The 18,476-nt window shown below is 36.4% G+C and overlaps 1 protein-coding gene across 8 annotated transcripts in view; it reads right to left on the bottom strand.

Annotated features, from left to right (window-relative positions):
* Positions 1 to 18,476, bottom strand: part of trrap (transformation/transcription domain-associated protein) — a 178,777-nt gene that overhangs the window by 122,583 nt on the left and 37,718 nt on the right. For 4 of the 8 annotated variants that reach the window (XM_073917658.1, XM_073917660.1, XM_073917659.1 and 1 more), the window contains exons 22-31: positions 17,421 to 17,572; positions 12,791 to 12,990; positions 11,602 to 11,819; positions 11,259 to 11,498; positions 10,104 to 10,364; positions 7,843 to 8,004; positions 7,653 to 7,749; positions 4,495 to 4,616; positions 3,928 to 4,098; positions 1,228 to 1,296 (exon numbers count right to left, since the gene is read on the bottom strand). In XM_073917658.1, the coding sequence (XP_073773759.1) occupies positions 1,228 to 1,296; positions 3,928 to 4,098; positions 4,495 to 4,616; positions 7,653 to 7,749; positions 7,843 to 8,004; positions 10,104 to 10,364; positions 11,259 to 11,498; positions 11,602 to 11,819; positions 12,791 to 12,990; positions 17,421 to 17,572 (1,692 nt within the window). 8 annotated transcript variants of the gene reach the window in all.

Raw genomic sequence — 18,476 nt, 5'->3', positions numbered from 1 at the left:
ATTTAGGGCTGGGCGATAAAATCTGTCTCTGTTTTTATTAACCGAAGACCAATATCAATATCGATAAAAACAAAAGATTCTGTATAAATCTATAATATATTTTTTATTAAAAATGCCAATAAGCTTAAGGTGTAGGTTTCCATTGGAGGCACATGACTTTCACAATGGGCATATAGGAGTGACGCGCACATGTTGTGACCCATGCACAATTTCCAGGCGCCCCTAGGTGAAAACTTTTCTGAATGCCACATGCACACCACAATTCATGCAAGTAGAACTAACCAATCTTTGTATGCAATATACACATTTAATTAATAACTACAGACTAATTACCTCAGACAAAGACAACGCATCAAAACACTACAGCACTTTTTACTTTTCTCCATAAAATGAGAAAATGGTTGATGGTCGCCTAGTTACAGAAAGACTGCAGGGGAGCACGAGCGCAAAGAAAATAGTGAAGGAAACCACGCACTCAAGCTGGTCACTTAAGGTCAGAATAACAACACATGCAAAAATGAGTGCAGTGGCTAGCAGCAATGAAGAGATTGTAAATAAAAAAAGCATGTAAGAATGTCGCCAGAGTGGCTTTTTGTTTTGTTTTTCTTGTGCATCCCAGCCACTAGCACCCCATCTGAAAGATTTTTTTAGCATAGTGGTGATATAGTCATCCAAATTCACAATTCGGAATGTTGCAGTATGTATTTGAAAAATGACGGCTGGTTCCATAACTTGCAAGCTCAGATTTGATTATCACATTTGAGATTTAGTGATTGTTCAGAATTTACGCTTTAGCATTGCACACACTTTGTAACATTTTATTAATCAGGTGTATGAGTCTCTCTAACACTTATGTTCATTTTATTATTAAGAAATCAGATATTTTATTTAAATATTTTTGTTTTTGACTTTTAAAACTGTTTGCGCCTTAGTAATGTTGGTAAATTAAAACAAAGTGGTTAAATAAAAAATCCTAATATTCCTAAAATGTATTGTTAAAAAAATATTCAATAATTATTGACACTGAATGATATGACACATGATATCATGATTTTTTTCACCAATGTCGCCCAGCCCTACGTGCATTGCCAGAATAACCAGGTTAAGAACATGTATGTAAATGCACAAAATGATGCTTCCACCAAGCTTTGTAAAGTTTGACATATAATCTTTGATGACAACAAAGCCCCTATCAACAAGAGACATATTAAACAAGCTTATACTCACACTGCCATCACCCCGCTGGCCTCCTTTATGCGTGATCACCACCACCTCCATCCATTTACGCAGATGTTGCTGCAAGAACAGAAGAATAATTGAGTCTGTGCCCTTTGTCTTTGCATTAATGCTATTCTGCATTCCAGGGTCATTATAGTTAAAGGAACAGCTCACCTAAAAATTAACAACAAAAAAACACACTAGGATGGGTGCATTTAAATTTTTGGGTGAAATATAAATAAGCTAAAACCTTATATTAACTGGAAGTAGTGCTGGTCAAAGATTAATTGTGATTAATCACATCCAAAATTCATATATTTTTAAATAAAAACCATACAAAATTTGTTGCATATTTAAATTTATATGTAATTTGTATCATGTACAAATATATTTTATATCTAGATATAAATAAACATTTTCTCAAATATATAGACCTTTTTCTTATGAAGCAAAATTACCCATGATGATTCGTGCTTATGGAAATAAGAATGCTAAGAACTACCGGTCGGCAGTTTAATGCATATAAATAGTCACATTTGGACAGCTTTGATACAATAGTTTTAATCTATTTTATTGGCTTTTAATTGAACTAATACTGTCACCGATCAGCACCACCTCCTGGACTGATCATTTAAAAAAATGTGATCTCTCTCACTCACACTCACACAAACACACACTCACACACTCACACAAACACACACTCACACACACTCACACACTCTCTCACACACTCTCTCACACACTCTCTCACACACTCTCTCACACACTCTCTCACACACTCTCTCACACACTCTCTCACACACTCTCTCACACACTCTCTCACACACTCTCTCACACACTCTCTCACACACACACTCTCTCTCACGCACACACTCTCTCACGCACACACTCTCTCACGCACGCACACACACACACACTGTATTTCTGGCTGCAGACATGTGAACTAGGAAAACATTTTTCTCTTGCGCTTGAACCACACCTGACAGATTATGATGGCTTTAATACACACCTTTCAAAGTTGTGTCACAAAAACACTCCGTAATCCACTCAAACCGCTATTGAAACCCATTTTCAGATCACAAATTACCAGTCGTAAATGCTGTAACCAAAAGTTCTAGGCATTCTACCGGAAGACGCTGGTCTTTATAGCAGCCAAGAAAAAGGTTTATACATGGGTGTATTTATATATACACATAATAAATATATTGTCAAAAATAATTTGGGATGCGATTAATTGTGATTAATGTTTGCACAGCACTAGCTAATAGAAAAAAGGATTTATTTTTAATGATTAAGTTTAACAAAAATACATTTGCATTTAAAATAAGTTTCACATATTTCAATGCGTGTGTGCATACATAAGTGTTATTCTAATGTCATTATGCCATAGATATATAGATGAATAGATGGGCAGACAGACATACAGAGAGACCTACAACTAAAGATTTACTTGTTTAAATATTGAATTTAATTAATTTAATGTGCACATAAAAAAATCTAAATATATAATTATAAAAATATAATTAATGTGTAAAACCTGGCTTTGGCATTTGCCCATTCAATAAATAATTGTGCCAAGTAAAACCTGACCCATTCCTTCCATCCTAAATATACAATTACACCATTACAATCTGAGATTAAAAACTGTGTCCCAGGAAAACAGAGTATAAACAGGAATCATAAAGTCAAATTCAATACCTTTTAAGACTTTAAGACTCCCTTCATAATTTTACGACCTTATAACCCAGGGTCGGCAGCCATTTATAATTTTTATTTATTTTTTTTTTTTGCCAAAGAAAATTTTAAATATATATCTAAATATATATCATCATATAAATGGAGAAAGGACAATTATAGAATTTTTATTTTCACCATCACCACTCATTAATGTTGTCTGAATTTACGTGTGTGAGGTTACCATTGAAACGCAAGTTGTTTGCTTATTACTGGTGTCATCACTTAAGTTTATCCACAGTGCTGCACACGTGCATTGGTCAAAACGTCCTTTTATTGTAAACTGATTTCTTATTCATTTGCCGTAAATAAAAAATACAACAAAAATGGAATTGTAATTGTGTTTTCACTAGGAAACTGATTTCTAGTTATGGTTATAATTTTTTTAACTGTAAAATATTAAGGGAGACAGCTGGGAAGCCATATATTTTTGGTCTCGCAAACCATAGGTTCCCTACTACTGTTATAACCACTTTTCAACTTGAAACACTGGCGAGATTTTTATTTACAGTATATTTACTAAATAATAATGTAAGAAAACAATCCAAAATCAAAACATTATTCATATGCTCAAAAAAAAATCTATTAAATCTAGCTAATTCAGCAGGTTGGCACCTATAGAACTGCAGAAATAACGATGTTGCCTTGGAAAATCCAGTAAAGAAAGCAGCATGATATCAAATCTAGTAGGATTTTATTAACTACACAGCATCCTGATATTCACAGATTTAATTCAAGCTAATTTTAGCATACAACCATAACATGCATTACACATTTCATAATCAAAAATGATATAAAATTGAATACCTTGCAAAAAAGCATTTAAGACTATGTAATACTTTTTAAGGGTCTTAAATTTCTCAACAGTGATTTATCAACTTTTAATACTTTTTAAGACCCTACGGACACCCTGGAAAATCATGTGGTAATAAGAACTTGTAGTAATATGTATTCAACTTAAACATTTTAACTCACCATCATCTGGTCACAGAACTTGTCGTTGAAGGAGTTGGGGAAGAGGCGAGTGACGGAGGTCAGCCTGTTGACCACGTTGAGCGTCAGACTGCGATAGTCTCCGAGCATCATGAGCAGAGGTCGCATGTGTGTGTGGATCTGATCCACCTCGATTGTAGCTCCCTCTAGGAACTGACAACATGGACAGGAACATGAATACAAACTGACCTCAATGATTACCTTCAGCCATTAAACAGCCCATGAGTGCTTAATAGAGACAGCTGCTTTTACATGCCCTACAACAGAGACTACACCATAATGGCATTTTAAAACCCTGTTTTTCGCTACCGTCCTGTCAACTCCAGGAAGCAGAAAAACTCTAAACCCAGTGCAAAAAAGAAAGGCCACGCCAGCCCCTCGCAACGAGACGATGCATCACGGCCAAATTCATTTTCCTCTCAGCCTGTTTCACTCCATCCTGTATTGATCTTTTCGGGCAGGACTCATTAGAGGCAGCAGGGCAAAGAAAGAGAGCGCGGAGAAGACTAGAGGGATGGAGAGAGGAAATGAGAGAGAAGGAGGACTGACCTTTCCCATGCAGGCCTCTCCAGCCTCCTGGAGCTCACTGTTAGTGGAGTTGAGGGCCTTGAAGAGGGCAGCAATGATCTTCTCTCTGGACTGGGGAAGGTAGTTACAAGCCGCCAGGGCATCTGGACAAGGAAGAGTTAAACAGCAAAATCATGAAGACTGACCTTAAACGTCTAGTTCACCCAAAAATGTTACTCTATTTACTCACCCTCAAATGGCTCCTTTTTTTTTTTTTTTTTTTTTGTTTAACACAAAGGAAGGTGTTCTGAAGAAAGCTGAAAACTTGGAACCACTGACTTCCTTAGTACGAAATACAAATATCATGGAAGTCAATGGTTTAAGGTTTCCAACATTACTAAAATATCTTCATTTGTGTTTAACAGGTTATTAAACATAAAGGTTTAAAACAAGTAAAAGATGAGTAAATGATGACAGAATGTTTGTTTTGGGGTGAACTATCACTTTAATAGTCAATATACTTCATATTTCAATCAAGGTGAATATAGTTAATGAAAATGAAACTAAAACGAAATAACGAAAAGTTAAATTTGAAATAACTTGTTAAAGGGTCACGAAACACCAAAACACATTTTTTGAGCTGTTGACAGTCGTATATGTGTCCCACACTGCTAAAAACACTATTAGGACACCTATATTTCACTAAAAAGTGTAAATTGGTTGTTTTTACGTTATTTCAAGCAAATTCGTACTTCCGGTTTGAAACTTTTTGAAAATGTTTGAAGCTGCGTCATGGTCATGACATAATAGCGTTGTATTCCAGCGTGCAGACTGGACGTCTGTGCCAGAGTGTGTCTTATTACGTCTTACAGTGTGATGCATTAATGAATGAGCAAGGCTTGGTTCAAACCAATCAGCGCGCTCTATTGTGCAACTTTATTAATATTCATTACTGTCAGTGTCACAGTGTTTAGACGGCAGAGACGCCACGTTGTGTTGGCAAAACAAGCGTGAAGTGTTGCTTTTATAGTTTGCTGCAGTTAAGTTTCGTTTTCATTTTCTCTCTGTGAGAGCTCAGAGTCACGTGTGGATTACAGTGTATGCCACGCTCGACAACAATAACTTACGTGTCTAAGGAGGAACATTGTTTACCTGAGAGCTGTTCTCATCTGCAAATGCTGAGATCCGGATTCCCTTGTAGTATTCTCTTCATAAAGACGCGGCTCTAGTTGCTGTGGATTGTCCTGTCTCTACAGATTTGGTAAGTGAGCGACCAGTGCTTTTTGTTTATTCAGTTTGTTCGTATCTAACAAACTGTTGCACCGAGTGTAAACACGTTAGCACCACAACAAAACTTTAACCTCGTGTAGGGTTCTTACCGCATTTAGTGACCGGAAAAACACATTCTCTCATTTCTCTCATTCGCAGTGCGGTATCAAACATTGCATGAAAAATACACGCTTAGAGCAGTTCCTCGAATCAAATATCTCGTGTGTCGCGAGGGGCATGAATGAATTCCCTGAATGAAAGAGCCAAACTGCAGTTAAAGTCCACCATTTAATAATTTGGCAAATAATTCGACTACAGATGTCCATGTAGGTTAAACACCATCACTTTCTACTGTGTGTGTGAATTTTGAATCTGAAACTCGCGCGTGCCCAAATAGACACTCCCACACCATCCCACTTTTCTTCCTCCGACATTCCCTCCTAAACAGAGCTGGACACGCCCACTTTTCTGACTTTTTCCAAAGTAGAGGTGTGAAAACACCCTGCTGAAACGAGGGGATTCATGGCCCTTTAACTGAAATAAAAAACAAAAACAAGTTGTTTTTTTATCTAAAACTAATGCCTAGTACAGACTGCATGATTTTAGCCCCGATTTTGGCTCGCCGACAGGTTTTGAGAAATCGCCGACAAATGCCTGAAATCACAGGCAAATCGGTGCTCGTGCACGTGAGTGACAATCACACAGTATGAACCATATCAAAGATGCGATCTAAGAGAATCGCCAATGGGTCGCCGATGCCTGCAAGATATTTGGCATGCTAAATATCTGGAGCTGTCGGCGATCATGCAGTGTGAATTGAGTTTTGACTGAAAATAACATCAGCGATCGCCTACAGCCAATGAGAGAGCAGCATTCACTTGTGTGTGCATGTGTGTATACCTGTTGCATGCCAGCGGGAGGCTGGGGGAGAAGTTAAAAGCGCTCTTTTTCGGTTTATTTGAACCCACGAAATGGAGGAAAAACTAGTGGAGGTTTGACAGGACTCGGAAGCAATCGTGTCTGTTTGACGTTTCTGTTTAACACCGTTTGACTGTTTGGTGTTTGACAATACCAATTTTATCGCCCAGCCCTAGTACAATGTTTTAGATAAGGGTTTCTCTACAGCTCCTTAACTTTAAAACAACCAGTAGATTACACATGGCTGTAATAGCTTAATGATTATAATGCACTTGATCTTTACTTTAGCAAAACCTTAATCAATTTATAATATGAACATATAATTGCCAATCATCAATATTCGATAATTAATAATAAAAAGTTCTATCACAGAATTTTTACTTAAAAAAATGATTTACTCTTTTACTTTGACTGTTTTTTAACATGAAAACATAATGAAATGGCCAACATGAGTTTATATAATGCTGAAAGTTTAAATGTTTATGACTCAACAGCATTTAATGTATTATAATATAATATAATATAATATAATATAATATAATATAATATAGGCAACACAGTGGCGCAGTGGGTAGCACGTTCGCCTCACAGCAAGAAGGTCGCTGGTTCGAGCCTTGGCTGGGTCAGTAGGCATTTCTGTGTGGAGTTTGCATGTTCTCCCCATCTTTGCGGGGGTTTCCGCCGGGTGCTCCAGTTTCCACCACAGTTCAAAGATATGTAGTAAAGGTGAATTGGATAAGCTAAATTGTATGTAGTGTGCTGTATGTGTGTGAATGAGTGTCAGAAATATTCAACCAAATTTTTATCATAAAAAAAAAAGATTTAGTGAGTATAAGAGGCTGCTTTCAAAAATAGATAAATTGTTAAACTGAAAAAAAAATTTACATTTAAAAAATTAAAAATGAAAATTGTTACATTATAGAAGACAGTTGCTTATAGCAGGGCAACTCAATAGATTTTGTAACAGAGTTTAAACAGTTTCTCATATATATTAATGAAAAAGTAGCACATACTGAGAGCAGCAATGCGGAGCGGCACGAGGGAAGGCAGGCTTTTATAACAGGGCAGCTTCATCAGGGCAGCATCCTCAGCTTCACAGAGATTCAGTAACTGTGTCAAATCAGACATATTGCAGTTCAGAGAGAAAGTTCAAAGAGCATTGATCATTTCACATTAAAAAGTTTTAGTGAGTTCCAGACTGACCTCTGTGTAGAAGACTTTGTGCTCCATCACGTTGAGGTCCATGGTGAAGAGACGGGGCTGTAGGGTTGTGCAGAAGGTGTTGCCCTCCATCAGACCGATCTGAGCGTTGGCAGGCTGATGCCTCAACAAGTGTTTCTTTGGAGGAACCATGTCCTGCAACACCTGGAGGAAACAAGGAGACTTTTAAAACGTTCTTCAATACAGAAAGTAGGCTGACCATCTAATGCTCTTGACTTGCAGGAATTGTGTATTATTCTAGAGCAATTTTCGCCATTCCTTTAAAAGGACAATACAAAACAGTCCCAGATAACATTTTAAAATATTGGTCCTAGGCCTGTCACAATAATCAATATATTGTCTCATTGCACAACAAAAGGACATGAACTTACTCATTTCTGATGATGCAATATGTATCTCTCATACATAAAAAAACAATTTTACCAACATTTCAGTTTATTGCACAACCTCTCTATCTCTATTGGAGGTGTCAGTGTCGGTGTTAAAAAACATTGTAGTATTTACCGTAAATTACTTTAATATTTGTTAATGTGGGTGCCTTAAATGCATCTGGTACCAGATATCGCAGCCTCTGCCTGTTTTTTGTAAACATTTATTATTATTTATTTGTTTAGGATACACATTTTCACATTAAATACAATTAAACTGTTTAAATGACTAATTAAATGAAACATTCGTAAGAATAAAATATGTGTTCTTTAGGAAGATTGTAATTGCAGTATGATGCTATTATATTGTCATTCTGGCATAAAAATGAGTGGTATAAAATGCTAATAATACGACGATAATATAGCTTATCGATGTATATTTTGGTGCAGTATATTGTACAATAAAAAATAGATATCGTAAAAGGCCATTTGTTAATGTTAAATAAGGTATTTACTAACATGAAAAAAATATTACTAATACATTTATTATGGTATTTATTCATTTTTGTCAACATTAGTTTATGTAATTTATGGTAGTTCATATTAACTTATAGTGCAATAACTAATGTTAATAAGCACAACTTTGGATTTTAATAATCCAATAATATTCTCACAATTTAGTGATGGGCAAAAAAAAGTCATTGTTTTGACATAATATCTACTATATAATATATGTATTTTATATATTTTTATGTATATGTGATATAAACACACAGATTAAAACAAACCAATTGTGCCACATAGAAATTTAATTTATACATAATTTGCGTAATACACACATATATTTTGCATCTAACTATTAATCAATATTTTTTAAAAGATATGTTTGCATGTGTGTGTTTATATATAGAGTACAAAGCGCACACATATATTGCCAAAATGTCAAACGTTTATTTTGGATGAGATTAAATCACAATTACTCTTTGCCCAGCCCTAAATATAACATTAAATAGTGAAATAAATGCCATATTTAACACTTTTGTTATGAGTTTACATAACCTGTAACTTTATAAAATGGTTTAATTGTTTTTTGTTTTTAAGTCTTTATGCAACTGCAAGTAAAAAACTTGCTAAATTTGATCTTTAGTTCTAGTAATATTTAGTGCAAAAACAATAAACCTGAAAACTCTTAGAAAATACTAAAGGTATAATTAATAAAAATACTCTGGTATTACTAAAATTATTTAAAAACTACAGTGAAATTGCTAAATATGCCATATATAAACATGATAAATGCATTAACCTATAAAGCAAACAAGTGAAAAACTCAAAAGTTCATTATTATAAACTAAAAGGTTAAAAAAAAAAAAAAAAACAGCATTGTCAGCAGAAGTATTAGAAACACATTTGAGCGACCTTTGAATATTATCTTGAATAATAAGGGTCCCTAAAGTCAGTGAGAAACCACTGACTTACATTAGCAAGTTGTCTTTTATAAATAAACATTTGCTTTAATGAGAAACACTGCAAATGTGGCCATGATGTGTACAGACTTAAGCCTCTTATATAACATTATTTAGAAGACTTACTGACCCCTTTACTTAAAACATGGCTTGGGTGGTTGCTTCTAGCATTATAATTCCCAAATAGTACTGCAAAGTTAAATCATTTTATATTCAAAATATAAAAACTTACATTTTAAAATCTATCAATGTTATTTAAACGTTTAAAAAAATTTCAAAAAATATATTTTATGTCAGTTGATAAATTCCTACCTGTAAATGATTTTTTATTTCAACAAAGACAAAAACTCCATAAACAAAATTCTTTCTTTCTAAACACACATTTTATCACGTAGAAGTCCACCAAACTCACCTCTTTATGAGGCTCCATGATGATGGTGACACTCTTGCCTGTCACTTGAGCCAGAACCTGCAGCGAGTGCATGGCCTGCTTGCGGACAGTAGAATTAGGGGAGGTCACTTCTCGTACCAGATCATGGGTCACCAAGTGGAAAGACTTATCCTGCGCAGACAGAAGCTCCTCTGTCTTCTCCTCATCCTTAAGAGGAGTGGCACAGCGTATCAACAACTGCTCCAGTGTGGTCTTTGCCATGGCGACTGCACCATTAGATACCTGAGAAGGGCATTTTGGGTTAAAGACGTAATCAAGAAATAGGGGAGTTTATATTCCTTCAAAGTTTTTGTCATATTACAATTCATAAAAAAGATTGATGATAAACATGAACATGATATTCAAGATATTGGGGTCGTATGAGTTTTAGTCTCTTATTTGTATCATATCAGTTACAAACTGCAAGTTTAGGACTGTTTTTGTCCTGATTAAACATAAATGTAATACTGATTATACAACAGGACTTTAACTTAGCAACGTTGTTATGGTGCCTGCTGTTTTGTCAGTCAAAATATTATCAATGAAGCCATAAAAAGTGTCTCCAATTAACATACTGCAGTTTCCTGAATAAATAATTTGTTTAAAACATGTGATTAAATTAACACAATTTACCACTACACATTTAAAGGCAACTAGCTTTAGTTTCTTTTCTAGAAAACATTTAATTAAACCAAGTAATATTTTCATATGAATAACAAATGTAATAAAGCAGTCAGAACTCAGATAAAACTACAGTTTATGTATAATTCACTGTTTTTTCATTTCAAACCAGTATAAATTTATGTTTATATGCAAAATACAAAAACAATTTGGAAAAATATTGGTAGCTAAAATGTTCTGAAGCTGCAATAAATGTTCTTTAATTACATCTATAAACCAAAGTAAATGCAACTTCTGAAAGACACTCTAGCCTAAACATTTAGGTGTAATAAATCCAACACTGAATAGAAAAATGTGTATTTCTTTATCCATTTTTGTAAACATCCACATAATTAACAGAATTAAGACTTTAAAATGTCTTTTGGCAGCGATTTCTCAGCAACATGTTACATGCCATTCATTTATTGCAACATAGTGTGATTAATTAGACAAACTTGAATTGATTGACAGCCCTACCAAAAAATCACTGATTTTAATGGCATTAAGAGCATCTTGTACTTCTCCTGTGAGGTCCATCATGACGAAGAGCAGAGCTTTGAGGAAGGTCAGCTGGTTCTGCAGCACCCAGATCAGAGGAAGTCTCTCCATCAGGAACTTGATAGACACAACTCCACCGAGTTTAGCATACCAGGCCTGCTCGTAGCAGCATGCGCACAGTCGCTCCACTATGTAGGAGAACAACGGCAGCTGGCAAGCCTGAAAAAAAAAAAAGGAAAAAAAGTGTCAATGAGTTTTTTTTAAATCCTACAAGTTCAATCTGTTTACTAAAGGAAAGACAAATATCAAAACAAAAGCTCACCCGTTCTTTGGAGCCCAGAATAATGCTGGCAACATCAAAGATGACAGCAAGTGCTACTTCCCCAATCTTGCAGAGCTCCTTCTCCTCGTAGGCCATGCAGATGGCGATGGCGTCGATCAGCACGAGCGGGTCCATGCCCTTGGAGCCGTTCTCCTCGCTGTGGAACATGCCAGTGCTGGGCTGGCTGCCTGACTGGTAACATGGCAGCAAGAAAGGACCTGGAGCAGAAAATTGAATGTTGGGTGATGACCTATGCAGTTTTAATACAATACAATGCTTGCTGCACAAAAACAGCTTTGCTGTATCGGCCCTGAAAGCACTACAGGGAAAAACATGATACAAACCCAGTGGAAACAAATACATACGACCCTTTATGAACAGCTAAATACTGCGTGCCATGGGTCCGTGTCTCACAGCTTGGCACTGGCAGGTCTGCTTTGCCTTCGGAAAGCATGTGCAGTCATGAATAATTAAGAAGCAGGCTCTTCTCATAGGATAAGAAAACTACGCTATGAATAATAATGAGAAACCGATGTATCATCTTTGCACTTGCAGTTTTGCGCTACGTCGCTAATTTTGATCCCGCCCCAAAAATAATTTTAAACCCGGAAGATGAAATTAGCTGAGAAAAGCTCAAAATTGTCCAGTTTTTCCCACAATTAAAGCTAACAGGTGCTAATATAGTCTTAACTGATGCTCAACACGCACACACACACCTGTTAAAATCTCAAAAAAGTACTCGAGGGTTTTGTGAAACTTTAAGGCCCACTACACTACTGCATTTCAATACTGGTCATTATGGTGATACTTGGAGCGACAAATTTTTTTTAAGGTACTCTGTAAAAAAAAGTTTAAGAACCAGTGGTTTAGATTGATTTAGGACTATTCTGTAAGAGAGTGAGTCAAGCTTAATATTAATATTTATTAATAATTTATTAATCATTGAAAATAACAATAGAGCAAAGAAAAAAATACACATGCAAAGGATAAACTTTCACTCCATTATGATTCAATTCTGCAGTGACTCCACAATCATGTATTCTAAACTGTGGCTCCATGTCAACTATAATCCCTACTCCACATCTGACAATATAGATGCCATATATTGTGCAGCCCTTTGAGAAACCATGAAACTATACTAGCATGGCTCCAACAATAGAAATGTAGGCACACCGACAACACTACTCACCACACTGTTGAGCCACCGCCACCATGGTGTAATGGCGGATCAAGCTGGCTACAAACGGCAGAGCGCTGGGCCTGAGATCCTTGATGACCGCAGACATGAACGCTCCTGTCAGGGCCTGCTCGAACGTCCTACGCGCCGGGGTGTCCTGGGCTTTATACCGGTGGGAGATGATCACGTTAGGGATCCACTTCTCTGTGAAGCTGTTGAAAAGCAGCAAAAGGATTTAGCTCATAATTTACATCGCATCCATGAACTCGCTCCATTACAAGCGCCTGAGGTTGAATAACCCAATCAAGCGATTTTATTTGATTACCGAGAATAAAAGGCTTTTTGTGTTTGGACAGCTGAGCCCCATGGGAGTCTGGCTTTGTGTCTGGCTGACATTTTGTCTCATGTTTGGTTATTTACCCCAGCTGATAGCAGCTCAGTGATGGAGTGAGTGTTTTATCCTTCCTCAAGCTTGCGCTCTAGAATGCCAAAGCCGGTAGCGGTGGTGATGGATCGCTCCATTTCATTATCGCTATTTAAAAGGCTTGGCTTAGAGAGAGGACTGAGCCAGAGAGAGTGGTCAGATCAATTCAAATTCATAACGCTGCCACTTGAATGGGACTCAATTATCCGGTCTGGCATTTGCGATATTAAGAGGGCATTCCGCCTTCTGAAAAAGGCCCTTTTCATGATGACCAGCGCAGTGTGCCACACTGAAAGAGGGAGAGAGGATGTCATGAATCAAGACATCTGACAGCTCGACTCCCATATAACTGACACTTGGTTATTTCTGAAAGGGCCCATATGACTGGCTTTTGGGGTAAACAGATAAAGTACAGTCAATTAGCCTCAGCGTGGAGATCAATGAGTCTGTTATGTGACCCTCCTGCACAGCCAGTGGAAACGGCTCTGAGTAATTAGCCCTTTGAACACTGTAGACAGTGCCGACAAGGCTGGATGAGGCCCAGAGGAACTGCAAAAATAGCAAAAAAAGGAAAAAGGCATGATTCAGCCTCAGAGATATAATGTAATGTATTTTTAATTTAATGCCATGTCAGCAACCAAGGCTATATTCATAGCAAAAACATTTAAACAGTAACCATACAAATGAAAAACAACAAACAAATGAATACATAAATTAAATAAAGTTTTTAGTGTTAATCCATAAAAATTCTAAAACCTTTTTTCCTGGTGTCACGTTGTTAAAGGGTAAAGAATCATCAAAACACATTTTTTAAAAGGTTGACTGTCATATATCTGCCACACGATGCTAAAAACACTATTACATTTCACAAAAAAAGTGAAAATTGTTAGTTTTTGCGTTATTTTGAGCAAATTCGTTCTTCCGGTTTAAAATGAAAATTTGAAGCTGCGTCACTGCGATTAGATTCTTGTGTAAATTCCAGCATGTAGACTGGATGTCTGTAACGGCTGGTACAACGTGACGTCATTGAGTTTTCATCGATAATTCAAAATAGACTTGGTTTAAACCAATCAATGCGCTCTATTGTGTATAAGTTGCAACTTCATTAAAATGCATGCAAAGTTTTTACCCGTTACAGTGTTCAGACGGTAGAGAGACGCCACGTTGTTTTGCTAACCGAAATTAAAACAAGTCGAAGAAGAAAATTTGTGCTGCATTTATAAACGTGCTGCAACGAAGGTTTTGTTTCACTTCTCTGCTATGAGAGCGCAGCTGGACTCACATGTGGATTACAGTGGTCTGCTAACACGCAACAAAAATACGTTTGTAAGGAACATTTTTTAAGCCGAGGGCTTTCGCATCTGGAAATGTTGAAATCCAGATTTGCCACTCGTCTCTTTTTAAAAGTGGCGCAGCTCCAGTTCGTGTTGATTGTCTTGTCTCTACAGATGTATTAAGCGTGTGATCAGTGTTCTTTGTTTATGCTTCTTAAGAGGCAAAGTTAGTATCGTCAGCAGTACTCTTTCAGTTCTAAAAGACAAACCTTAGTCAAAATGATTTAGTTACTAAGTTTACAGTACGTTAATATCACTACAACATTATGGGCTGAAAGATCCGCTGTAAATCCTGCTATCCGAATGTTACCTTAATCAAACTATTAACGATGTGTAGGATTTTTGCCACATTTTGTGACAGGATAGTCTATACACACGTGGCTTTCTGATACTATATTCTGCACCTACCGAGTGCATCTAAGTTACAGGGAAATGCGGAGGTTTTTTTCTCCCATTTGCCATGCGATATCAAACATTCTATTAAAACAACACTCTTCCAGCATTTCCTTGCATCCAATATCTCGTTTGTCATGGTGGGCATTGCATGAAATGTTCCTGAATGAAAGTGAAAGTGCCAAACTGCAGTTAGACAAACTAATAATTTGGCAAATAATTCATTTACTGATGTCCATCTAAACGTAATCGCTGTCCTTCTCCTCTGCGTTTGTTATACCTCTGTGAAAATCAGCACGTGCTCTAACTGAAACTCCCCTTTTTTCATGCAAACCCTTGCCTTTTTTGCCACTCAACACTACCACCTAAACAAAGCTGGACTTTCCTGCCTTTTTCCAAACTAGAGGTGATAACACCCAGCTGACAGGGGGAGGTTGGGGGGTATCCCTTTTATTAATGAGATTTAAAAAGGTACTACATCACATGTAGTACCAGGCCTTCATTTTCAGATTAATACTGGATTTCCAGGTTTTATTAAAGATATGATTTTTCTTTAGCTTTTTCCATACAATTTCTATTGTGTTTAAATTTAAATTTAGGCAACTGAAAAGCAATAAAAGAGAACCTAGATTTAAAAAAAAAAAAAAAAACTGCTTAAATAAAAAAGTTATGCAAAAATTGTTTAACCAAATAAAAATAATTATTTTTGTTAAATCCAGAGATATATTCAATATGATATTTAACCAAAACTTTAAAAAGAGGGTTTTTCTATTATTATGTCTAAAACCTATGGTTAGGGCTGCATTTACACTGCATAATTCAAGTTCATAATTCATGTGGCACAGATCGGATAAGGTCCATGTACGTGCAAACAGGAAAAAATAAATCACATGGATTCCGATTTACTTAAATCAAATTCAGCCTTGTCAGTATGTGAAAATTTATCCAATATGAATCGGATCTGTGCCCATGTGTCTGCAGTGTAAGCAGGTAGATCGGATTTTCACCTATCAATGCGAATAGCGTATGATTAAAAACCATAGCGAATGACGTCAGGTAAGATGCTTTCATTTCAGAACAGACTTCAGCAAACCTTAAAATCTCAAAATATCATTTTACTTTCATTTTTACTATCATACAATAATAAGCATTGTTGTTACTCCATACCTCTGACTGGTTTCTTTCTATATTTTTTATTTATATCTGTGACACTTGCTTCATTTATTGACTGTTATTGTTCCTTATGTATGTACTCTGACCTGTCCACCAAGTTACCTTTACATGCATACACACACACACACACACACACTCACGCACATACCAGTACCTGACTATATTGTTGTTGTTTTTGTTTTGTTTTTGCATATTCTAATAAAAATAAATAAATAAATAAATCTCATATGCTTGGACAAAAAAAAATTTTTTTATATTGTCATGTGGCATAAGTATTTAAGCATGTTAACGAGATAATATTTAACAGAGGGAGAGAGAGAGAGGGAGGGAGAGAGAATATGTGCACAATAACACATTTCCTCCAGAGTATTATTTTTAGTTTTTCGACTTCAACTGCAGTTTAATACTTTCACTTTCATTTAGGTACATTTCATGCATTCCCCCATGACAAACTGAGATATTGGATCCATGTACGAAGTAAGGGCTGGTAGACTGCTGTTTTAGAGGAATTTGATACCACTCACTGAATGAGAAAAAAAAAAACTCAGATTTCCTGATGCAGGTGTTTGTAGTCCTTTACTGACTCGATAGGTGCAGAGAATAGTGTCAATAGTGTGTATGGAATATCCTGTCACAAAACGCAATGAAAAGTCCTACATGACGATAATAGTTTGATTGCAGTGTCAATAATTTGACTAAAATCGGCACACTCCACGTCTAAATTTGATTTCTGTTTAGTAGTTCGATTATGACTTTAGTCAAATTAAGGTAAATCAAAAGTTGCTGTTTACATGGTAGACTCTTAGAGTATTGTCCTAATTGTATTGAAATCAGAATATTGGTGTCCATATAAACGTACTCGGAGATTCATTCGTTTGCCTGTTTAAAAGTCTTAGACTTGGTTTAGACCATTAGATCATTTTTATAATACATTTATACATCATAAAACTTTGCAGGACAACAGCCCTACAGGACCGGGTTTTGGCATCCCTGCTTTAAATAGAGGCAGCAATCTAAGTGTTCATTTAAAGTAATAATATATTACTTAATTAACTAAAATGCAGTCAATGAAAATCTTTTGGGTTTGAAACATCATCAGGCAAATGCATAATGGCAAAATCGGCAACTTTGGGTGAATTATACATTATAAATACAGAAAATTCTGACCAAATATTTTGCTATATGAACATAACATTGTACAATTACAACCTTAACAGTTTTACAACAAACTTAAAAATAATCTGTAATTTTTAAAACAGAAAAAAGTTTGTATATTCACACAGCTGCCAATGCAGGACAAGATAAGTGGATGTCTTACTTGGGATGGGCGAGAAGTTGGTAAAGAGAATGCTTGTTGTCCTCCAAGCTAGTCATTGCCACCAGGAAGCACTTGATCACCTCCCATGCCTGTCGCCTGTAATAGGGCTCAGTATTGGCACTCTTCAGGCAATCCAGCGCAGTCTCTATAGCCTGCATAAATCAGAACAACAACGTTAAACGTCAGGGGATCCAAAGCACACATCAAATAATGTTGAATAGCTTAATATCTCACATTAACCAACCCAAAATCTAGTTAAAGTGATAAAAATCTCATCGCAAAATTGCATATGATTGCATGCCTCACACATCATCTTTATTCAAGTTATGTTGCGCGTTTGCTAATCTCGCTCGCTTGAGTGAAATTTTCTGTGATGACACTTAAAGACCCATCATACATTAAAACATTCTGCAGTGATTAGATGCCTCTTAAACCCTTAAATTATAAAGAGACAAGCTAAAGTGGCAAGACACGTCGAGGGAGAAGATGAGCTAATTAGTAAGATTCAAGGATAGGGAAAGCACGGTGTGCCACAGAAAGGGCTGTCTGAATGAATTACCGCGGTCGACAGCATGACCACTGACAGCCACGCAGGTCATTTCAAAAGAGAAACCCCAAAACCCACTCTTAAAACTTGTGTGCTCTTGGAAGAAGGTGAAATAAATGGCACAGTGGCTGAGAAAAAAAGGGTCGTGCCTGGCAGTATAGCACTGTTTTACAATTCCTGAGGGTCCTGAGCTGTTCTGCCTTGTTGAGACATTATTATAAATGTCACATAACCTTGTACACATGTTCTGCTCCCAAGAGGTCCCTCAGCACAAACTGTGTCATTTTTCACAAGCTCAAGGCCTCCACGATGGAGGCCTGGCCCTTAAAAGTGTGTAAATTGGATATAAAAGTGTGCATTTTTCTTTAAAACTCTTTGGGAGTTCTCCCCACACAATGTTAATCTGCTGACTATGTTCCTCAAGAGAAGGAGCCCAACAACACCTTGTGACTGTCGCAAAATACACTCACCGGCCATTTATTAAGTACACCTTACAAGTACAGGGTTGG

Source organism: Danio rerio, chromosome 12, assembly GCF_049306965.1.
Source record: "Danio rerio strain Tuebingen ecotype United States chromosome 12, GRCz12tu, whole genome shotgun sequence".
Lineage (NCBI taxonomy): Eukaryota > Metazoa > Chordata > Actinopteri > Cypriniformes > Danionidae > Danio > Danio rerio.
This window is presented reverse-complemented; position numbering and strand designations above follow the sequence as displayed.